Source organism: Urtica dioica, chromosome 9 (assembly GCF_054948205.1).
Source record: "Urtica dioica subsp. dioica isolate 48M chromosome 9, U.dioica_male_clone48M_v1_H2, whole genome shotgun sequence".
NCBI lineage: Eukaryota > Viridiplantae > Streptophyta > Magnoliopsida > Rosales > Urticaceae > Urtica > Urtica dioica.
The window spans coordinates 11659245-11684158 of NC_142764.1; the positions used below are offsets into that span (position 1 = coordinate 11659245).

General features: G+C 44.3%; 2 protein-coding genes across 2 annotated transcripts; both read left to right on the forward strand.

Annotated features, from left to right (window-relative positions):
• The first annotated feature begins 822 nt into the window (after positions 1-822).
• Positions 823-1701, forward strand: LOC149384940 (uncharacterized). The gene has a single exon (XM_089626209.1). It carries the CDS (start codon positions 823-825, stop codon positions 1699-1701), a length of 879 nt encoding a protein of 292 aa, XP_089482335.1.
• A 17710-nt stretch (positions 1702-19411) lies between these two features.
• LOC149384941 (uncharacterized) lies at positions 19412-21790 on the forward strand. Its single transcript, XM_089624856.1, has one exon. It carries the CDS (start codon positions 19598-19600, stop codon positions 21788-21790), a length of 2193 nt encoding a protein of 730 aa, XP_089480982.1. The 5' UTR covers positions 19412-19597.
• The last annotated feature ends 3124 nt before the right edge of the window (positions 21791-24914 follow it).

Here is a 24914-nt window from a genome sequence, read left to right on the forward strand (position 1 = left end):
AGACGTTGATCAAGGCGGTGCTCCAGGCTATTCCGACTTATGTGGCGAGCTGCTTCCGCCTTCCCCAAGGACTCGTCGATGAGATCCACAAAGCCATCGCGAGTTTTTGGTGGGGGGACACTGAACAGGAGAAGAAGATCCATTGGTGCAAGTGGTCGGAGCTTTCCCGCCACAAGTCCGAGGGGGGACTCGGGTTTCGTGATATCGGCAAGTTCAATCAGGCCCTGCTTGCTAAGAGTATGTGGGGGCTTATTCGACGGCCGGAGAGTCTCGTTGGGCGGGTTTTCCAGCAGAGCTACTTCCCAAACGGAGACATTTTGAACGCCACCTGCGGATCGTCGGCCTCGTTCATCTGGAGGAGCCTGGTTTGGGGTAAGGAAATTATTTTGCAGGGTTCCAGGTGGAGGATTAGGGACGGGGAGTCCACTTCTGTCTCTCTTGATCGGTGGATTCCCCGGCCTCCGACGTTTATGCTCAGCGACCCTTCTCCGATTCCTGCGGATATGAGGGTTTCTGAACTTAAAGAGCTCAATGGGGAGTGGAATATCCCTCTTATTGAGGCAATGTTCCCTTTTGAGGATGTTGATGCCATTCTGAAGATTCCGGTGAGCCGGGGAGGAGGCCCGGACTTGCTTCGGTGGCACTTTACCAAGGACGGAGAGTACACAGTGAAGAGTGGTGACGGAGGCTCATGGCGGTGAAGGCCCTTCGAGACCGTCCGGGAATGTGGAGTGGTGGAGCAAGTTGTGGAGTCTCAGGATCCCCCCTAAGGTAAAGATCTTTGTGTGGAGGCTGTGTCGGGGATGGATTCCGACGCGTACCATGCTTCGTCAACGTCATGTTATTTCGGATACAAGTTGTCCGGTGTGCGAGTCGGGGGGAGAGACCATCTTCCATGCCATGTGGGGCTGCTCGTGGGTCAAGAAAGTGTGGAAGATTGGGGGGTTTAAACCCATTGTGAAGAAGCTCTTCGACGGGGATATCATCGGCATGCTGCTTCTTACCTCGAAGGGGCTCAAGGTTAGTGATTTCGAACTTTTTATGATAATTATGTGGGAACTTTGGAATCACAGGAACAATATGTGCTCGGGTAAGAAGGCTTGGAAGCCCGGGGAACTGCTTGAGTGGTCGGCCGGATTCCTGCGTGACTACCGGAAAGCTGGTGCCGACAACAAGCAGGAGCGGGCAGGGACTCCGCATGGCAAGTGGAGCCCTCCTCCGGCTGGTGCGGTGGCGATTTCGGTGGATGCGGGGGTCCGTGAGGATGCTAGACGTATTGGGTTGGGAATCGTGGCTCGGGACTCCGAGGGGGTGGTGATAGGTGCGGAGACTATTTTGCTTCACCTCGGCCTCTCTCCTCAAGTTGCGGAAGCGTCGGCGGTTTTTCATGGTATGATTTTTGCTTTGGACAAGGGATGGGCCCGGGTCGTCATCCAATCCGACTGTTTGGAGGTAATCACGGCTATCCAGAAACGTAGAGCGTCTGCTACGGAGCTAGGTACGGTTCTGAATGATATCTTTTTGCTCTTGTCTAGATTTGAGGATCTGTCGTTTACTTTTCACCCGCGTGGTTGTAATAAGACAGCTCATGTTTTGGCTGACTATGCGTGTAATTTTGATACGGGCGCCAGTTGGTTGGAATCGGCTCCTCCGTGTGTGTTGCACGAAGCCGAAAACGACCTTCGTGGTATTAGTCCTTGATGTAACCACGGTTTTCTTCCGCCATTTACGTGAGGGCTTATTAATAAAATTTTCCCGTAGTACCGACCACGTTTCAAAAAAAAAAAAAAAACATGTGTAGGTCCCTAAGCCCCTCTAATTTATAGAATCTCGCAACAGCGCTGCTTTCTTTTTTTTTTACTTTTCTTTTGTTTCTTCATTGTCATTATTCATCGGTGGAAAAGTGTTATTGTTTGAAGATAAAATAGTTGTATAAAAAGGCACACTTTCTTTGACGAAACCTCATGCAAGGCTATAAAAGCTGAGATGAATGATGACTGTACGTAGCAAGTGGAATTAGGCTCTCACTCTGTGAACATTTAGGTCTCTGATTTATTAATCATTTAGCTGTTAGTTTGTCATTTAGAGTGTAATCAATATCCAATTGACCATTTTACATAATATATCGTTGATTATAGATTGGGTAAAGAATTTCATTTAATCCTCTCCAGTGAGTCAAGTCCAAAGGCTGAGATACAATCTACCGATATTATCCTATATATATAAAAAGGACCCCCTAAATACTGTAACAGAAACAATAACACTTTTAATAGAGTTTTAATATTTTCTAAGTATTATTTGAAAAACTTCATTTTGTAGGCTTCAAAGTTATAAAAATATCAAAGTTAGACTCACTAGTATGAAAATATCTTAAATTAGACTTTTGACCCAATTTCGAAAAAAAATAATATTTCAGTTCATATAAACCTATTTCATTCATTCTCTCTCGTTCTCTTCTCAAATCTCTCATTCTCTCACATTCTCTCATCATTTCGTATCTCCAATTGGTTGAATTCGGTCAAAAATGGATAGGTATGCTTCTTTATTCATCTTTTATAGACTTAGTGATATATTTTGAGGAAAATCAAAGAAGTAGGTAGATGTAGGTTAGACTTTCGGGAATTTTACGTTATTTCCGATGAAATCCGATAGTTTAGGATGAAATCCGATAACATTTTCCGATGAAATTCAAGAATAAAGAAGGCTAATTTTCGATGGGATCCGATGGATTCCGATGGGATGACAATTTCCGATGAAATTCGAACAGATCCGACCATATCCGATGAAATCCGACCAGTTCCGATGAAATCCGTCCAATTCCAACCAAATCCGAAATAGTTTCCGATAGGTTCTGATTGAATGAGATTATCTTCTTATTTTAATGTATTTTTTTGTATTTTTTGCAGTTTATGTGTTGTTTAACGGCACGTGAGAGATAAAAGAACACTTATGGGTATTCAAAGCGAGAATATTTCCTATTGAGGTTTCGAAAGACATGACCTACATTGAGTAAGTGGATAAGGTTTACAAGAGAATCGATATAGACAGATTCAAGAATGACTTAAAAATTAAAGTTCCATATGCAATGGGTACAATTCCGATGGAGCCTGCTCTGTTGAAGGATGATGATGACGTTATATATTATACGAAGCACAAAAATCGTAAAAGATTTCCACTTTGTGTAAGCTTTGTATCGAAAGAAATCATAGCGTCAAGTGCATATCGAGCAGTTGATAAAGGGAAAAATGTGATGAATGAAGAATTTCCTCACGTTGAACCGAACGAGAGACGAAATAATCTTATTATCAATGATCGACACAATGTTCCTATCATCAACAACCGACAAGATGTTCATATGTTCAACAATCGACAATATGTTCATATCATCCATCAAAACAATGGTATCGAAGATGAGTTGTATAAAGGTTATGAAGTATACAGACAGAGATGATGAACTAAATAGTGACGGAGGTGATGAAGACAGCAGCGACGGAGATGATGGACACATCAGTGACAAAGGTGAAGAATATGAAGATCTTGTGGAACATTTTACAATACCCTCGGGATACTGTCTACTGTCACGTGAGCCTCCTATAGTAGTATCATCAACGGATTGCGTGTCTTATTCATGGAAAGTCCCTGAGTTCACAGCCGATGATGTTGTCAAGGAAGAACCTAGTGAATGTCTAAGTCTGTACCCAATATCTTCTACATGTAATATAAATGAGATGTACTTAACTTCGCAAATGAAAAAGGTACGTTATCAAAATTTTAACCGTTGAATGTAATAGGTAACACAGAAGATATATATCTTGGGAAGGAGTCTGAGTCCAAGAAACAATGGAAACAAGAGATCCACATATATGCTCTTAAAAATAATTTCGAATTTAGAGTGCAATCTTCTTCGAAAAGGAGATGGTATATCATATGCAAAAATGTTATGTGCACATGGTATATCGTAGCTATACATGTCGGAGCTAAGGAATCCTTGGACTTTGACTAAGTTTGTGAAAGATGGTGACAAATTCAAGTACGCGTTCTTTTCTATTGGGGCGTGTCGTAGAGGGTTCAAGTCTTTTCGACCGGTCATATCATTGGAGGTTCATTTTTTAAGACAAAATATGGTGGACAGTTGCTCTGCGTAATTGCTAAAGATGCGAATTCGCAGTTATATCCACTTGCATTCGGGGTCGTAGACAGCGAGTGTCGTGCTTTGTGGATTTGGTTTTTAAGAAAGTTGAGAGAAGCTATCGGTGAAGACGTACAAGATTTGGCGTTCATATCCGATCGACATGCTAGCGTCATACATGGTGTCGAAGTGGTGTTCCCTGGTATCCCTCACGAAGCATGCTACCATCATCTAAACTAAATGTCCAACTTAAATTCAAGACTAATCATTGTGGCATTGAACTCAATGCCGCCGCTTATGCCTTCAATAAGACAGCTTTCGAAGCTCATTTTCAGTAATTGAGATAGAAAGATGTCGAGATGGCAAAGTATCTCGAGGAAGTCAATTTTGATCGGTGGGCCAGAGCATTATTTCCTGGGAAATGGTAAAACTAAAACTCTACGCTTGTCATTATAATTTTTTTAAGAATTTTATATAACTTTGTTGATATGTTATTGTTGTACCAGTTGAAAAGAAACAAGCCGATCGGTCGAAGAAAAGTAAACAAAGAAGGTGAATGGTCAATCGATACCCCTGTCAAGGTGAAAAAATTGCTATTAACCGAAAATGTGACAAATGTGGTGGTATGGACTGTTGTCGCACGAAAATGAACAACTATTTAAAACCTCGGGCGGTTCGATCCAAGGCCGGACCAAGTGATCGCACCCGGGCCAAGAGTGTGAACTCGATAGTCTCGAGCTAGGGTTTTCTCCGATCAACCCGCCCCTCGGGAGAGGTAGGGGGTGAGGAGGAGGAGTGACCGTGCCTTGGTTGTCGGCTGCCTACGTACCCGTGCGTGGGATAAGGTCAGAACGTTGTTCAAGCGTGTAGGACGCTGTGTGAGGCGCGGAGCCTTGGTGGAGAAGCGTACTCGACGAAGGAGACGGGGTGCGGGGAGTCCTCGGCGGCGTCTCAGGACTTCGGAGATCGCGTATGCGAGAGAGAATGTGTGTTTTCTCTCTTTTGGAGACGTGGAAGACTCTAAGTCAAGAGTTCCTTGTTGTGGCGGAGATTCCGGATGCGTAGGCGATTCCTAGTTGGAAATGCCGGATGCGTAGGCGATTTCTTGTCAGAAATGGTGGACGCGTCTAGGGTGCTAGACGCGTAGGCGATTTTCAGTCGAAAACCGTTAGAGCGCTCGTGGGCTCAAGATTAATCGTTCGATCAAGAGAGGCGGCACTCGGGAGTCCCCGGAAAGCGCTTCAGAATCTCCGAGAGCGAGAAATCGTGGAGAATCCGCTTCAGGCCAAGGATGGCATCGAGAGAAGCGGAGAGAAGTCTCAAGTTCCTTGAGAATGAATGGGATGGATTTCCCCTCAATGAGAGGGGGTATTTATAGGTGTTTGGGGGCCTTAGAAGGCTTCTTTTTCGTCCATGTGGGACTAGGAACGCGTGTGGCATCAAGCGGAGGCGCACGGCGCGCACGGCGCACAAAGAGCGGCGCGCGGCGCAGGGGGCGCGGCGCGCGGGTCATCTGGCGCGGCGCGCGTGTCACTGGACGCGGCGCAGGACGCGCGGCGCATGGAGCGCGCGGCGCACAAAGAGCGGCGCGCGGCGCAGGGGGCGCGGCGCGCGGGTCATCTGGCGCGGCGCGCGTGTCACTGGACGCGGCGCAGGACGCGCGGCGCATGGAGCGCGCGGCGCGGGCGCATCTTGGCGCGGCGCGCGCCTGCATGGCGCGGCGCGCTGACCTGATGGCGCGGCGCGCTGCTTGCTGCGCGGCTGGCCGGCGCAGCGTGCTGTGCGCGCGGCGAATGGCTCGTCTTGCCGGACTCTTGCGGGCCTTTAGGGGTCTTCGAATACCATTCTTGCCACGTGAAATATGAAGGTTTCCACTTGAGGAGAACGACTCGAGGCTCGACTCGAGGAGCGACTCGAGGAGCGACCCGAGGCTCGACTCGAGGAGAACGACTCGAGGCTCGACTCGAGGAACAATTCAAGGCTCGACTCGAGGAGCGACCCGAGGCTCGACTCGAGGAACGTGAGGATTTGGCACGAGGACTTGTCAGTCGACTCGTGATAGAAGGCTTGCCGCCCTTCAGGACCTCCAGCCTGACCATCGGCCCTTTGAACGGCGCGTCTTCTTGGCGTCTCGGGTTTTCCGAAAACAACCGACAACATTAGCCCCCCAAGTTCATTGCTCGGGAGGCCCCGGGCGGTGAACTTTTAGTTGTTTCCGCCGGGTGTTTGAGGAAAATAGACTTCCTAGAGCTTCACTATCACGAAGCTTTTGTGGTTATGAAGGATATTCTCACAATTGCTAGTGCTCTCTCTCGATTTTCCGTCTCTCTCGAAACGCGTGTGTGATCGACACGTGGAGGAGGATCCAAGCGGATAGGAGACGTAGCTTGACGTGGGCGAGGCAGACGCGTTTGCATCCGTCGCTCTAGCCCCGGAGCAAAAGGGACATGCGTGGGCAAGCGGGACACGCATTTGTGTAGAGGCGGGCCGGCGTGTCGCGGCTTGTTGATCTTTTGGTGAAGTCACGGCCACGTCTTTCTTCGATGGCATTTTGCTTGATAATACCCTCAATCCGAAGTCCATGGGACTCGACGGTGACTAGCAGGGCGACGATTGTGTAATCGTGACCTATTAGGGGAAGATCACGGCTTCCGTCTCGGCCAGCTTGGAAGGCGACTGCACTTTTGCTTTTTGCAAAGGCGTGCTCATTCCAAGGTCTCGAAGACGGAGGTTGATGCTGCGAGCTGATGCTTCGAGAAGACGGAGTGGCACCTGGCGGAAGGCTCTGCCGCACCGGAGGGCTTCGACTGCTCGGGGATAAACGCTAAAAGTTTGACCACGCATCAAGCATAAGTCGGTCTCACGGGGCATCCGCTATTCCCGCCTTGGTGACGCTTCTTCGTCTGCGTTCGGAAGATCGGCCCTTATTCCCCAGGCGCGAGCGCGGGTCTCTACTTTGGCTAACCTGTTCTTCAGGTTGCTCCAGCTGTTTGTTCGAGTAGCGGGACTCGACTCGAGGAGAACGACTCAACTTAAGGAGCAAAGCTCGACTCGAGGAGAATGAATCGACTCGAGGGGCGAGGCTCGACTTGAGGAGAATGATTCGACTCAAGGAGCGAAGCTCGACTCGAGGAGAATGACTCGACTCAAGGGGCGAAGCTCGACTCGAGGAGAATGACTCGACTCGTGGAGCAAAGCTCGACTTGAGGAGAATGACTCGACTCGAGGAGCGAGGCTCGATTTTGAGGATAATGATTCGACTCAAGGAGCGAAGCTCGACTCGAGGAGAATGACTCGACTTGAGGAGCAAAGCTCGACTTCGAGGAGAATGACTCGACTCAAGGAGCGAAGCTTGACTTCGAGGAGAATGACTCGACTCGAGGAGTGAAACTCGACTCGAGGCGAATGACTTGACTCGAGGAGAATGACTCGACTCGAGGAGCGAAACTCGACTCGAGGACAGTGACTTGACTCGAGGAGCAAAACTTGATTCGAGGAGAATGACTCGACTCGAGGAGAATGACTCGACTCGAGGAGCGAAGCTCGACTCGAGGAGAATGACTCGACTCGAGGAGCTAAGCTTGACTCGAGGATAATGACTCGACTCAAGGAGCGAAACTCGACTCGAGGAGAATGACTCGACTCGAGGAGCGAGGCTCGACTCGAGGAGAATGACTCGACTCGAGGAGCGAAGCTCGACTTCGAGGAGAATGACACGATTCAAGGAGCGAAGCTTGACTTCGAGGAGAATGACTCGACTCAAGGAGCGAAGCTCGACTCGAGGAGAATGACTCGACCCGAGGAGCGGGGCTCGACTCGAGGAGAATGGTTCAGTTCGAGGAGAATGACTCGACTCGAGGAGAGAAGCTCAACTCGAGGAGAATGACTTGTCTCGTGGAGCGAAGCTCGACTCGAGGAGGATGACTCGACTCGTGGAGCGAAGCTCGATTTCGAGGATAATGACTCGACTCAAGGAGTGAAGCTCGACACGGGGAGAATGACTCGACTCGAGGAGCGAAACTCGACTCGAGGCGAATGACTCGACTCGAGGAGAATGACTCGACTCGAGGAGCGAAACTCGACTCGAGGACAGTGACTTGACTCGAGGAGCAAAACTTGATTCGAGGAGAATGACTCGACTCGAGGAGAATGACTCGACTCGAGGAGCGAGGCTCGACTCGAGGAGAATGACTCGACTCGAGGAGCTAAGCTTGACTCGAGGATAATGACTCGACTCAAGGAGCGAAGCTCGACTTCGAGGAGAATGACTCGACTCAAGGAGCGAAGCTCAACTCGAGGAGGATGACTCGACTCGAGGAGCGAAGCTTTACTCGAGGAGACTGACTTGACTCGAGGAGCGAAGCTCAACTCGGGGAGACTGACTCGACTCGAGGAGCGAAACTCGACTCGAGGAGGATGACTCGACTCGAGGAGCGAAGCTCGACTCGAGGAGACTGACTCGACTCGAGGAGCGAAGCTCAACTCGAGGATAATGACTTGACTCAAGGAGCGAAGCTCAACTCGATGAGACTGACTCGACTCGAGGAGCGAAGCTCGACTCGAGGAGAATGACTTGACTCAAGGAGCGAAGCTCAACTCGGGGAGACTGACTCGACTCGAGGAGCGAAACTCGACTCGAGGAGCGAAGCTCGACTCGAGGAGACTGACTCGACTCGAGGAGCGAAGCTCAACTCGAGAAGACTGACTCGACTCGAGAAGCGAAGCTCGACTCGAGGAGCGAAGTCTCAGCTAGTTCAGGCCGAGCGAGGTTCTTGCTCGGAGGCGGGGTTCGCGAGTTTTTGCGAGCAGCTTCAATTAACTCGCATGGAACGAGGATTCTCCCAAGGTGAGTGTGATCGTGTTTAGTTGGCGATGGCGAAGATGGCATGAACTGCGCCTCGTACGGCGGTTCAGGTGCATTGCGATTTAGTCATCATATGCAACGCCTCGTGGTGACTCAGAGCGCGTTGTGAGAGACGGTTTTGTGCGTCGTTTAGGTGTCTTAGGCACATCGCAAGGGATGGCCAAGATGCACCATGCAGGCTTCTTAGGTGTGCCGTATAGGCGTTTTAGATTAGCCATGTAGGCATTTTGGTTGCGCCATGTAGGCGTTTTAGATGCACTATGTAGGCGTTTTGAGTTGCGCCATGTAGGCGTCTTACGTGCGCCATGTAGGCGTCTTGGGCTGCGCCATGTAGGCGTCTTACGTGCGCCATGTAGGCGTCTTAAGCGCGCCCTGTAGGCGTCTTATAGGTTGCGCCTTTACGCGTCTTACGTGCGCCATGTAGGCGTCTTAGGTTGCACCATGTAGGCGTCTTACGGGTTGCGCCTTTACGCGTCTTACGTGCGCCATGTAGGCGTCTTAGGTTGCGCCATGTAGGCGTCTTACGGGTTGCGCCTTTACGCGTCTTACGTGCACCATGTAGGCGTCTTAGGTTGCGCCATGTAGGCGTCTTACGGGTTGCGCCTTTACGCGTCTTACGTGCGCCATGTAGGCGTCTTAGGTTGCACCATGTAGGCGTCTTACGGGCTGCGCCTTTACGCGACTTACGTGCGCCATGTAGGCGTCTTAAGTTGCGCCATGTAGGCGTCTTACGGGCTGCGCCTTTACGCGACTTACGTGCGCCATGTAGGCGTCTTAGGTTGCGCCATGTAGGCGTCTTACGGGCTGCGCTTTTACGCGTCTTACGTGCGCCATGTAGGCGTCTTAAGTTGCGCCATGTAGGCGTCTTACGGGCTGCGCCTTTACGCGTCTTACGTGCGCCATGTAGGCGTCTTAGGTTGCGCCATGTAGGCGTCTTACGGGCTGCGCCTTTACGCGTCTTACGTGCGCCATGTAGGCGTCTTAGGTTGCGCCATGTAGGCGTCTTACGGGCTGCGCCTTTACGCGTCTTACGTGCGCCATGTAGGCGTCTTAAGTGCGCCATGTAGGCGTCTTAGGTCGCGCCATGTAGGCGTCTTACGTTGCGCCATGTAGGCATCTTACGTTGCGCCATGTAGGCGTCTTGGGTGCGTCGCGGGGGACGACTTTAGCCTGCATCTCTGGGATGTCTTACGGCGCGCCGCGGAGACGTCTTTATTGAACGCTCGTTCCCGTTTATGTTCAGGTGTTTTGTTTTGGTGGAGCGTACTTTCTTTAGGTGGAGCGTACTTTCTTGAGCGTACTTACCGTTGCCTATGTCACTAGCCCCCCGAGTTTTTGGGTTTACAATCGTATTTTGATGATCGATAATCTTTGAAAAAATGGATTTTGAAAGAAAAAACCTCGAACTTTATTAATATTGCAAAAATTTAAAATCCTAAAATGTTGGCTCGTAGGCCTTATTGAATGTTGGAAAGCAAAGAAATTAAATGGGGGGAAGCGCTGGCTACTGGTAGTACTGCCTCAAGTGTTCCGCATTCCACAGGCGACAGATCAGTGTTTCGTCTGTGTATTTGATGTGGTGTGTCTCGTCATGTATGACTTGGCAGACTTTGTGGGGTCCCTCCCTGTTTGAGATAAAGACTTCGGCGCCTTGCACTTGAGTGTCATGCAGAGGTCTTCGTGGATTTCGCGGAGGACCTTGGTCGACTCGATGCTATCTCTGATTCGGGAGATCGTGTTAACCGTCTTTCTAGCGGTTTTTCCATCGATTCCTTGGATGTAGCATATTCTGGCTTGGGATTGATCTCCAGCCATGGTGCCGATTCCATCCTCGGTGGGGAACTTCACCAGTAGGTGGTATGTTGAAGTAATGGCCCTTAGTCGGTTCAGCGTGGGTCGCCCAATGATTACATTGTAGGGCGACTCTTGATCGATCACTAGGAATGGGACCATGTGAACGACTTCAATGCCTCCGGGAGTTCCGAAGGTGACCGGCAAATCGATGATGCCTTCGGTCATGACTCTATCCCCAGTGAACCCGAATAGAGGCGTTTGGGTCGGAGTTGGACGTAGCCCCCCGAGCTTCATGCGCTCTAGGGTGGACTTGAAAATTATGTTGGCAGCACTGCCGTTGTCGATGAGAACTCTTTTCACCAAGTTGTTAGCCACTTGAGCTTTGAGAACTATCGCGTCATTGTGCGGATGCACAACTCGCTTGGTAAATCGCCTCGTGAGACACGGACGGAGGCTCTTCGTGCGTAAAGTTTAAGGCTCGATTCGAGGAGCAAAGCCCGATTCGAGGAGAGTAACTCGTCTCGAGAAGCATGGCTCGACTCGAGGAGAACGACTTGACTCGAGGAGCGAGGCTCAACTCGAGGAGAATGACTCGACTCGAGGGGCGAAGCTCGACTCGAAGAGAATGACTCGTCTCGAGGAGCGAGGCTCGACTCGAGGAGAATGACTCGACTCGAGGAGCGAGGCTCGACTTCGAGGAGAATGACTTGAATCGAGGAGCGATGCTCGACTCGAGGAGAATGACTCGACTCGAGGAGCGATGCTCGACTCGAGGAGAATGACTCGACTCGAGGAGCAAGGCTCGACTCGAGGAGAAGTACTTGACTCGAGGAGCGAAGCTCGACTCAAGGGGAATGACTTGTCTCGAGGAGCGAAGCTCGACTCGAGGAGAATGACTCGTCTCGAGGAGCAAGGCTCGACTCGAGGAGAATGACTCGACTCGAGGAGCAAGGCTCGACTCAAGGAGAAAGGCTCGACTCGAGGAGTGCGACTCGTCTCGAAGAGCATGGCTCGGCTCGAGGAGTATGACTCGTCTCGAGGAGCAAGGCTCGACTCGAGGAGAATGACTCATCTCGAGGAGCAAGGCTCGACACGAGGAGAATGACTCGACTCGAGGAGCAAGGCTCGACTCGAGGAGAATGACTTGTCTAGAGGAGCGAAGCTCGACTCGAGGAGAATGACTCGACCCGAGGAGAATGACCTGTCTCGAGGAATAAGGCTCGACTTGAGGAGTGTGACTCGACTCGGGGAGCAAGCTCGATTCGAGGAGAATGACTCGTCTCGAGGAGCAAGCTCGATTCGAGGAGAATGACTCGTCTCTAGGAGCAAGGCTCGACTCGAGGAGTGTGACTCGTCTCGAAGAGCAAGGCTCGACTCGAGGAGTGTGACTCGACTCGGGGAGCAAGGCTCGACTCGAGGGGAATGACTCGACTCGAGGAGTGATGCTTGACTCGACTTCTCAGCCAGTCAGTTGCGGTACCTCGCGTTCTTCGCCTTCAGTTGGCGGACACTCTCCTCCAACTCCATGATGCGGTCGTCCCTGCAATCAGGAGATGGAGATGGTGAGGGGGTCGAGCTCTCTTCGTGGAGCGACTCTTTGTCACCATGCGCTTGGGAGCGCAATAAGTATTTCTTGGTCCCAGTGACGTTATCGGGGTTGTTAACGCCCTTAGAACGTATGGTCGGTTGGCTACTCATCGTTTCTCAAGTTCGAGAAAGTTGAGTTCGCAGAAGAAAAGAAGAAGATGAACATAAGGGATTTCGGGCTGAATAGGTCGGGAAGTCCCCTCCTTCTAGCGCCAAAATGTTGTCGCACAAAAATGAACAACTATTTAAAACCTCGGGCGGTTCGATCCAAGGCCGGACCAAGTGATCGCACCCGGGCCAAGAGTGTGAACTCGATAGTCTCGAGCTAGGGTTTTCTCCGATCAACCCGCCCCTCGGGAGAGGTAGGGGGTGAGGAGGAGGAGTGACCGTGCCTTGGTTGTCGGCTGCCTACGTACCCGTGCGTGGGATCAGGTCAGAACGTTGTTCAAGCGTGTAGGACGCTGTGTGAGGCGCGGAGCCTTGGTGGAGAAGCGTACTCGACGAAGGAGACGGGGTGCGGGGAGTCCTCGGCGGCGTCTCAGGACTTCGGAGATCGCGTATGCGAGAGAGAATGTGTGTTTTCTCTCTTTTGGAGACGTGGAAGACTCTAAGTCAAGAGTTCCTTGTTGTGGCGGAGATTCCGGACGCGTAGGCGATTCCTAGTTGGAAATGCCGGATGCGTAGGCGATTTCTTGTCAGAAATGGTGGACGCGTCTAGGGTGCTAGACGCGTAGGCGATTTTTAGTCGAAAACCGTTAGAGCGCTCGTGGGCTCAAGATTAATCGTTCGATCAAGAGAGGCGGCACTCGGGAGTCCCCGGAAAGCGCTTCAGAATCTCCGAGAGCGAGAAATCGTGAAGAATCCGCTTCAGGCCAAGGATGGCATCTAGAGAAGCGGAGAGAAGTCTCAAGTTCCTTGAGAATGAATGGGATGGATTTCCCCTCAATGAGAGGGGGTATTTATAGGTGTTTGAGGGCCTTAGAAGGCTTCTTTTTCGTCCATGTGGGACTAGGAACGCGTGTGGCATCAAGCGGAGGCGCACGGCGCGCGCGGCGCACAACGCGCGGCGCGCGGCGCGTGGCGCGCGGGTCATCTGGCGCGGCGCGCGTGTCACTGGACGCGGCGCAGGACGCGCGGCGCATGGAGCGCGCGGCGCGGGCGCGTCTTGGCGCGGCGCGCTGCTTGCTGCGCGGCTGGCCGGCACAGCGTGCTGTGCGCGCGGCGAATGGCTCGTCTTGCCGGACTCTTGCGGGCCTTTAGGGGTCTTCGAATACCATTCTTGCCACGTGAAATATGAAGGTTTCCACTTGAGGAGAACGACTCGAGGCTCGACTCGAGGAGCGACTCGAGGAGCGACCCGAGGCTCGACTCGAGGAGAACGACTCGAGGAACAATTCAAGGCTCGACTCGAGGAGCGACCGAGGCTCGACTCGAGGAACGTGAGGATTTGGCACGAGGACTTGTCAGTCGACTCGTGATAGAAGGCTTGCCGCCCTTCAGGACCTCCGGCCTGACCATCGGCCCTTTGAACGGCGCGTCTTCTTGGCGTCTCGGGTTTTCCGAAAACGACCGACAACATGGACCATAACAGGAAGACTTGCACTTGGAGTGATTGAGAACTTTTTGTCGCCTGAGAATGTCGCATCCAAAAGTACTTTTTGTCCTAGTGAGTGAGTTTCAGATCTAAGGGGAGCTTAGATTGCAGTTCATCGGATATTGTAGGAGACAGCTATTTGAGAGGAAATCTGCAAACCTGAGTCCTTGTACCTCTACTTATAATAGTGAATTGTTTTCCACCACCGGATGTTTCAATCCTCCTGAGTAGTTGCTTTATCACTGAAAAAGGTTACTAAATCTCTGTGTCCATTATTGTTTTTCTGCTGTTTGATTGCTTGCTTAATTATTCTTGCACCAGCAAATAGTTGTTTAACTAGTTACTTAAACCGATATAGTTGAACATTCTCAGTACACTTTTAGTAATTCCATATTCATTTATAAAAACAATACATATAAATACATAACATGTATATTAAAGACAATTTAAACGATGTAACTTATAATCATACATTCAAATACCATCTAAATTTAAATTATCAACATTCTAATTTTTTATTTATTAAATTGTAGCTTATTTGATTGATTATTTCGTGAAGAAATACTTCATGATTTTTTGGCAACTAAAAGCAAACCCTGTGTATATGTACGCATACATTAGCATTTTTTTAATGTATAAACCATATAATATGATACTTATCATATTTTTTATAAGTATATAATAATTATTATTATTATTTATCAATAATGAAATAGCTAACTCCCCGCAGCAAAGCCCTGATATTTAAGCTCGTTACAATTCTAATTTGATCGGTAAACCGTTTATCACACAAGATATATCGCAAATGAATAAGAAAAGATGGGTTACCATTATCTATGTGTAAATCATTTACTATATAGAGATAAATTGTAAAATGAGAGAAAATCGAGGCATACATAAATGAACATAAAACTTGATTTCATACATATAATTAAAATCACTTGTACACTTATGTGCATATTGTTTATTGAGAAATTGCTCAATTTGCCACTAATTTCATAACATTTTCTCAGTTTCCACCAAAACACTAATTTATCCCAAAATACCACCATCTATGTCAACAATGTTGACATCTGTTTTTTCCATTCATTATGAGATGTCAACATTGTTGACATCTCTATGTCAACAATGTTGACATCTCGGTGGCATTTTGGGCCAAATTAGTGTTTTGGTGAAAAATGTGAAAATGTTATAAAATTAATGGCAAATGAGGCAATTTCTCTTTGTTTATTTCATTACACAACATATTCGCTGACTTTTCGATATAGTAAATCATTTCATATATAGACAGGGACGAAGCCAGGAATCTAGATTAAGGGGGTTAATTCGCAACATAAAAATTAAAGGGGGGTTGATTTGTAAATTTTGAGGGTGAAAAAATGTAAAAATAAAATAAAAAATGGGCAAAAATGCAAAAAAGAAAAATTGAGGAGCCCCCCTCTCACTCCCATGGCTTCGTGCATAGAGATGGATTGCAAAATGAGAGACAAATTGAGGTATTCATAAATAAACATAAAACTTGATAAAAAGTTTTCATACATAAAATTGAAATCTCATACAACACTTATACACTAATGTGCATATTGTTTATTTCATTACAACACATATTCGTGTCTTTTCTATCAACTCATGATAACAAAAATAGGCATATGTGCACTTTGACACTTCCAAAAAAAAAAAACTAACTCTTCATCAATTATATCAACTCAAAATCAACTATAAAGCCCTCCCTCAAAAAAATTATATCAACTCAAAATCAAAGCTTGGAATCAAGAATTCCTTATAAAAATAAAATAAAATACTTAATAAATTCTATTTAAATTGGGAATATGAAAAATTAACTATGAAATATTAAATTAAACAAACACAATAAACTCGAAATAAAATCTTTAAAAAAAATCCATTAGAAATTTCAAAAAGAAAACAAAATATATGTGAAACCCTAAAATATTGGGAATATGCGAAAATCAGAGGGTTTGTGCGATATTTGTGTGGTCTCTTGGATTAATTGTTCTAAGTCGGGTTAAATAGGGCACTAGCGATTTATTTTCAAACCTACATGCTTCACGGTTTTTACAAAAAAAAAATTGATTTTTAACCTATCACTAACAATAATTTACAACAAATAGTTTATGGGAGTTTTCCAAAATAGGAGTAAAAAAAATGCAAATGACTTTTTTGGATTTTTTTTTTAAAAGGTCACAAATAGGACATCTGACACTTTTTTCATTTATGTAATTACCATTATATCCTTATGTATTTACTTTTTGTAAATGTCAATGTCTCATGGACCTCACTCTCACCTACCCACCTCTCTCTCCATTTTTTTTTTTTTGAAGGCAGCTAGGCTGCAGTGGTGATTGAACACACGACCTCCACACAGGAGGTGATGTGGAATTACCACTAGACTATCCTAGGTACCACTCACCTCTCTCTCCATTATTTGTCCTTATATATTATAATAAAATACACATAAATAATTAATAAAATAGACACATTTTTTTATCACGAAATTCTGAGAATTCGTGACGTATTTATCACGAGAAATGGGAATTCGTGACCTTTATGTCACGAAAAAATTAGAATTTTGTGACACTTTGATGGAATTTAATGATAAAACTCTTGTTTATTTCATTAAATACGGCGTAGAGGACCAATGGTTACTATAATAATACAAATAAAAATTTGAAAATAATAAAGTACACACATAAATAATTAATAAAATAGATACATTTTTTTATTTTTATGAAATTAGTTTTTAATAAATAATTAATAAAATAGACACATTTTTTATTTTTTAAAATAATTTTGTGTTAATTTTCATGAAAATAATAAAGTACACACATAAATAATTAATAAAATAGACACATTTTTTATTTTTATGAAATTAGTTTTTAATAAATAATAACACGGAACAATAAAATTTTGTGACTTTCATGTCACTAAACAAATGGATTTGTGACTTTTCTGTCACGAAAAATGGGGATTTTGTGACTTTTCTGTCACGAAAAATATGGGGATTTCATGAATTTCATGTCACGAAACATTGGGATTTCGTGACGTAGATGTCGCGAAAAAACTCTTCAAGTCACGAAACAGTACATTGTGAATGACGTTTACTTACCTAGAAGATTACAATTTCATAATTTTAAATGGGAAAAGAATGTTAATACTCTAAACATATGAACACAGGTGAATAAGGTTTACTTACCTAGAAGATTATGAGGACATAAGTGTGAAGTGTTGTTGACACACATTAATTTGTACAATTTCATCATTTCAAATGGACAAAGAATGTCAAGTAGTCTAAACATATGAACATAGGTTAATGAGGTTTAACGTCATGTCGTCCGACATGTCGTTTTCCCCTCTAACTTATCCTTAACGTGGAAATTGATTGATAACTCATGTATTAGCGTTGTTAGTTCTCCAAATCAACTCATCTAACATTCTAGAAGCAAGTTTATGAGGACCAAACGAGATCAAATGAACAAAAGAGAGCATGTTTCATGTAATTGACACGTATATCTGTCATGAAAAATTAGAATTTCGTGACTTCTATGTCACGAAAAATGGGGATTTCGTGTATATTTGTCACGAAAAATGGGGATTGCGTGACTTTCCTGTCACGAAAAATGGGGATTTCGTGACTTTCCTGTCACGAAAAATGGGGATTTCGTGACTATCTTGTCATGAAAAATTGAGATTTCGTGACGTATCTATCATGAAACAAACTCTTCAAGTCACGAAACAGTACGTTTTCTTGACATTTCAATCACGAAATAGGATACTTTGATGAAATTTAATGAGAAATCTCTTTTTTATTTCATTAAATACGTCTTAAGGGACCAATGGTTGTTATAAATATAAAAATAAAAAACTTGAAAAAATACATGGTAAGTCAAACTCTACTTACTTAGAAGATCATGATGAAAGAATGTGTCATGTATTGTGAAGTGTTGTTGACATACATAATTTGTACCATTTCATCATTTCAAATGGGAAAAGAATGTTAATAGTCTAAACATATGAACATATGTGATGATGTTTAACGTCATGTTGTCCGTTATGTCGATTTTCCGTCCAACTTCTCTTTAATGTGTGGATTTTATTGATAACGCATGTATTAGGATTGTTAGTCCTCCCAAATCCATTCATTTAACAGTTTAGAAGCAAGTTTATGAGGACCAAATGAGATCATACACTACTACAAAATACCTATTAGAAGTCGCTATATTTGCGTCGGGTACATTTTTGAGCGACGCATAACATAATTTTTTGGAGCTCGATTGACGTGGAAATGATTAAAATTAAGCCATTTTAATTTGATTGGGCCACGTGGCCTGGCGTCGCTCAAAAAACGAGCGACGCCCCCCTTTAAAAAAAAAATGCATAAGTACATTTCGCACACAGTTATTTCTCACTTCTTCTTCCTCATTCGACATTTTCTCTCCAAAACCCCCAAATACCTCCATTGAAACCCACCTCCACCACCATTACACATCTCCACCGACCACCTCCACCACCATTACACATTTCTAGCACTCTACTCCGGCCGGCGTCGTGATTTTGGTGAACGTTTTCGGTCGTGACGCACGGGTAAGAGGTTAGTTTTAGGGTTTTTTTAGGTTTTTTTTGTTTTTTTTTTATTTCATGATATTAAGATTCTTAGGTTATTTTTTATTGATTTCGGTGTGAAGGATGTGCATTTGTTGTTATTTACCGCCGTCCCCGCGCCCATAGTCGCCGCCGGTCCCTCCGCCCCTCTTTCGTCCGGTCGCCGTCGTCGGGTCGAGCTTAGGTAGAGTTTTTTTTTTTTTAATAAACATTTTATTAAATTTGTTTTACATATTTTCAGCCTCTCATTAGTTTGTGGACGCCTTTAATCCGGTTTTCACTCGCCGTCGCCGCCGCCGCCCGTATTAGCATCCAAGTAAGTTTTTTATTTTATTTTATAAAATGTCAATTTTTTTTTTGTACATATTATATTGGGCGTCGCTTGAAAATTGTGTGTCACTAGATAATATAAAATGATTATTTTTTGTGATTTTGATATATGTATCGATATGTTATGTTTACTAGTAGTTTATAGACTTTAGACGTCGTTTTTTCTTTGTTGGACATGAATTGTGTGTGAATTGTGTGCGAATTTTGTTGTTTTGTAATGATTAAATAAGTTATGTTTCCTAGTAGGTTAGACTTTAGATGTCGCTTTTTTTTGCACGTGAATTGTGTGTGATTTTGTTGTGTTGAGATGATCATATATGTTATGTAGTTTAGATGTCTTTTTTTTTAATTGGGTTTTATTTTTGTGTATAGCTTTATTATGGATAAGTTATGGATGTCGGCTCGTAGAGATTCAAACCAATATGTGGATGGTGTGAGAAAGTTCTTGGACCATTGTCTTAGTGTATGTGAAAACATAGAGAGAATTCCATGTCCGTGTGTCAAATGTGGGAATTTAAGCTTTGGTAACATTACTACCCTAAAAGAACATTTGATATGTAAGGGTATCGATCAAAGCTATAAGATATGGATACACCATGGGGAAAATTATGTGGCAGAACATAATGTTGTCGTTCAAGATAATTCTGATGAAGAAGACGTTGACGCCCCTTACATTGCTGAGATGGTTAATGATTTGCAAGGTGAACTTCAAGACAATCCCGACGAGCTTTATTCTCTTTTAAGTGACGCCGAAACTCCTCTATATCCTGGTTGTGTCAAGTTCACCAAACTTTCAACCTTAATAAGGTTATTCAACTTAAAAGCCAAATACGGATCGAGCGATGTTATGTTCTCAGAACTTCTTGGCTTGCTAAGAGATATATTGCCAGGAAATAATCAGATACCCTCGTCTGTATATGTGGCAAAAAAAACTCTAGCGGCTATTGATTTGGGATATAAGAAAATTCATGCATGTCCAAATGATTGCATCCTTTACCGTAATGAGTATGAAACTCTTGAGCAGTGTCCCATGTGTGAAGCTTCTAGGTGGAAGCAGAAAAAGGATACAGAAAAGCAATCTAAAATCCCTGTAAAACTATTGTGGCACCTACCAATCATTCCGCGTTTTCGTCGATTATTACGAAATCCTAAGCACGCTCAAAGTTTGACTTGGCATGCTAACCAAAGGATCGATGATGGAAAGCTTCGACACCCCGCAGATTCGCCTGCCTGGAAACATGTTGACTCAAAGTGGCCGACGTTCGGCAAAGAGTATAGAAATCTTCGTCTCGCTCTCTCATCCGATGGTATTAATCCACATAGTCTACAAAGCAGTAGATACAGTTGTTGGCCCGTGGTTCTTGTGACGTATAATCTCCCGCCTTGGTTGTGCATGAAACGCAAATTCATGATGTTATCTCTACTTATCTCTGGTCCCAAACAACCAGGTAATGACATTGATGTGTATTTGGCTCCATTGATAGACGAACTGAAGTTGTTGTGGGAAAATGGTGTCCAAGCTTTTGATGGACATCTTAAAGAGGAATTCACACTTCGGGCTGTTCTGTTATGGACCATAAATGATTTCCCGGCTTATGGAAATTTATCTGGTTATTCTGTCAAAGGCTTTAAGGGATGTACGATTTGTGCAGACGATACTGAAGGTGAATACCTGAAATATGGGCAAAAAGTTGTGTATATGAATCATAGACGCTTTTTACCATTAAATCATCGTTTTCGCAGATGTCAAGCGGCGTTTAATGGAAAAAAAGAGTTTCATACAGTTAAAAAGCCATTGTCAGGAGTTGAAACCTTTAATATGTTGTCGAAGATGAAACTTAGGCCTCTGGGAAAAATTGTGAAAAAGCCGAAGAGTGATACGTCTGTAAAGAGGAAAAGAGGGGAGAAAGTAGTCTACGACGAAGGAAGTTGGAAGAAGAAATCGATATTCTTCGAGTTAGAGTATTGGAAGCATCTACTTGTGCGTCATAATCTTGATGTCATGCATATTGAAAAGAATGTGTGCGATAGTGTCATTTCTACACTGCTTAACATTCCGGGAAAAACAAAAGATGGTATATCGTCACGGCGAGACTTGGTTCATATGGGAATTAGAACTGAATTAGCTCCGAAGGAGAATGGAAATCGTACATATCTACTACCATGTTCTTTTACTCTAACAAGAGAGGAGAAAAAGAAGTTTTGTCAAACATTGTTTGATATTAAGGTGCCCGAGGGATATGCAGCTAACATCCGAAGTTATGTTTCTTTGGAGGAGTTGAAAGTCTTTGGACTCAAGTCTCATGATTATCATGTTTTGATGCAACATCTTTTGCCCGTGGCCATTGAGTCGATGCTCCCAGACGGATTGAGAGATGCCGTTATACGACTCTGTGCATTTTTTAACATTCTTTGTTCCAAGGTTGTTGATACATCGATACTTGACGAGCTTCAATCTGACATTGTGACCACGTTGTGTAAATTGGAGCAATATTTTCCGCCATCATTCTTCGACGTAATGATTCATCTTACAGTGCATTTGGTGAGAGAACTGCAATTGTGCGGACCTGTGTATCTTCGATGGATGTATCCTTTTGAGAGATTCATCCAAGTGTTAAAAGGATATGTAAGAAATCGAAATCGGCCTGAAGGATGTATCGTTGAAGGGTACTTGGCTGAAGAATCTGTGGAATGTTGTTCTGAATACTTGCACGATTTGGAAGCTGTTGGACTTCGCACTGATGTTGTTCGAGATAGTGTTACAAGTAAAGGCTTAAACAATGGGGTTGTTTGTTCGGTTTCCTATACACAGCTTTTGCAAGCGCATCATATGATCTTAGAGAACTCCGATTTAGTTCAGCCATTTATCGAGTAAGTTATCATACTTTATATTTTCATATATTTTTAGTCTTCTATATATATATATATATATATATATATATATATATATATTAACTTCTTATCTTAAAATACAGAGAACACATGAATTTATTGCAACATACGTCGACAAATAAGACTCCGAAATGGATACAAAACGAGCACGTGCGCAGATTTTCAAAATGGTTAGAAGAGAGAGTTTTGACAAAGAACGATGCTATTCGTACACTTCGTTGTTTATCAAAAATACCGAGTACAGAAGTTATCAAGCATTCAGGTTACATCATTAATGGTGTACGGTTCAGCACAGAGGAACGTGATCGTAAGAGAGTCACACAGAATAGCGGGGTGAGTTTGGTTGCGAAGACTATGCAGATATCGAGTGCAAAAGACACAAATCCCATATATTCAGACATGATATACTACGGAATTATCAAAGAGATATGGGAAATCGATTACGTGTCCTTTCGTCAGCCGGTTTTTTGTGTGATTGGGTTTAGAGTAATAATGGTGTTAAAGTGAACAAGAATGGATTTACAGTGGTAGATCTAAATAGAATCGGTCATCGTAAAGAACCGTTCGTGATGGCGACACACGTACAACAAGTGTTCTATGTTCGTAGTCATAGCAAGTCAAGATGGTCATACGTATTCGCTACGCAGAGTAAAGATTACGCAAATGAACTTCAGGATGAAGGGCATGATGATGATATTTTAGCTAAAACGTTAACTCCTATCAAAGGTCTATGTTCTGATATCCTGGTTGACAACGAGGAGTTATTGTATTTACGTGAGAATGGAGAGGGCATTTATGTAGATTAAAAATATGATGAAGTAAGTTAATTTGTTTAAGAGAATCGTGAACAGTATGATGTTATTATAGAATTATTATCGATTAATAATTATTTGATTGTTTGTGCAGGTTTAAAATGTCCGACAATGAAGCTTCCGGATCCGATGATGCTACGCCTAATGAGAGAGCAAAAAGAGGTCCAACAAAACTCCCGGCAATAATAGTACATGCGAGGAGTCAAGGAACTATACTCGAAGTTGACGTGGATGAGTATGGAGCGCCTATCGGTGATAAGGCAAGAAGCTTTGCAAGCTTTTTGGGTGTTCAAGCTAGAAGAGTGTCCATTCTTTACGATGATTGGCGCGAAGTTCCTCTCCACCTTAAGAACATAATGTGGACCGATATTCATGTAAGTTTTTCTTTTAGTATAAAACTATTTATATGATGTTTACATAATTGTTTAGTATCTAACACTCATTTTTCAGACAACCTTTGAAATCGACGATATTTACCGACATGAGGCAATGAAACAAATTGGAAAAATGTGGCGTAATTTCAAGAATAGGTTGACACGCGAGATCTACGATAACGTTCAAGAAGACATTAATCCGGAAAGTTTTGCAGAGTCTCACGAAGATGAGTACGGTATTCCAAAAGATGATTGGATCAAATATGTGAAGAAGCGGCTAAGTTCGGAATTTGCGGTAAGTTATTATGTAACCATTTTTCTTAAATACAATCTAGTTCTAAAAATTTACATTTTGACTTAGGAACTTCGAAAAGTGCAACAAGTGAGAAAGAAGACAGACAGTACTCCACATCGACTAGGGCAAACATCATACGCGGAGTTACGAGAGAAAATGGTATCTTATTTCTCATAAATAGTATATGTATCGTCCCATTTTTTTATATATTTACTATAATTCATGTTCTTAACATAGAGGAAGAAGCATCCAGAGGGAACTATACCGGATCGTGCCTTGGTTTGGATAGAGTCACACAGAAATGCCAAAGGAGAGCTTGTAGATGATGCACTAGCCGTTCAAAAAGAAATTGTGAGTAAACTGTGAACTTTGTTCGAATGATTTATTGAAATGATAATATGTGTTAATAATATGTGTTTTGTAGGCTCGGCTAAATGCACTAAAAGAAGGAGGAGGTTTACAAGAAGTTGGAAGGGCTGATATTTTGTCAATGGCTATTAACAAGCCCGAGTACAGCGGACGTGTGCGAGGTGTCGGGGGAACCACAACACCGACTAGCTATTGGGGAAAATCTTCACAAAGTAGAAAGGAAGCAGAACTTCAAAGTCAAAAACATCACATGGCGATTCTAGAGCAAAATAAGCTTCTCGCCGAGCAAGTTCGTCAATACGCAGAAAAAAGAAAGATTTTTGAAGAGAGACTACGAAATTTAGAGCAAGAGAGGCAAGAAGGTTGGAGCAGGGGACCGTCTTTTCAGTTCCCCCCAGATTTTAGTACTCCTTTTCAACAATGGCAACAAGCTCCTTCCTATCATGGAGATTTCAGTTCTCAGTTTCATATGCCTCAACCACACTATACTCCCCAACAACATGATACTCCACATCCTCATCAGGTGCCGCAACAACATGATACTCCACATCCTCATCAGGTAATAAAATCAAGTAGTTTTGGTACATCATATTATTATATATCAAATAATAATATAAATTTTACTATCGTTAAACTTGGAGACGTTTGTGGAAGAACCCGAAGCCTCAGTCGGGCACGGACAAAAGGCAAGCAAAGGATCGAAAAAGAAGGACCAGAGACCACCTCACACACCTCATGTTTCTCATAATCCTCCGTCTTTTAGTTCTCCATTGTTTGCATCACAAACACCACAAACTTCACAACCACGTCAGGTAATAAAATCAAGTAGTTTTGGTATATCCTTCCTATCATGGATCAAATAAAAATATAAATTTTATCTTGTTTAAACTAGGAGACGTGTACGGAAGAACCCGGTCCCTCAGTGATGCGAAAACAAAAGGCGACCAAAGGATCGAAAAAGAAGGTTCCACATCCAGAATCCGAAGAACAAGGATCACCTCGCACACCTTTTGTTTCTCCTAATCCTCCGGATTTCACAGATGATGAGTTAATAGACTTTATGGTCGCCGAAGGTGTCTCGCCACAACCGCCGCCACGCAAATCTAAGATTAAGAGACCCAAAAAACCCGTTAATCCACATGGAGCCGAGCCGTACGTGCCATCTCCAATTGCTGAAAATGCGACACGTACTCCATCTACTAAGGTTAGTACATTTGTCGTGACTTGTTCGTAATAGCGGTCAAATAGAATATAATT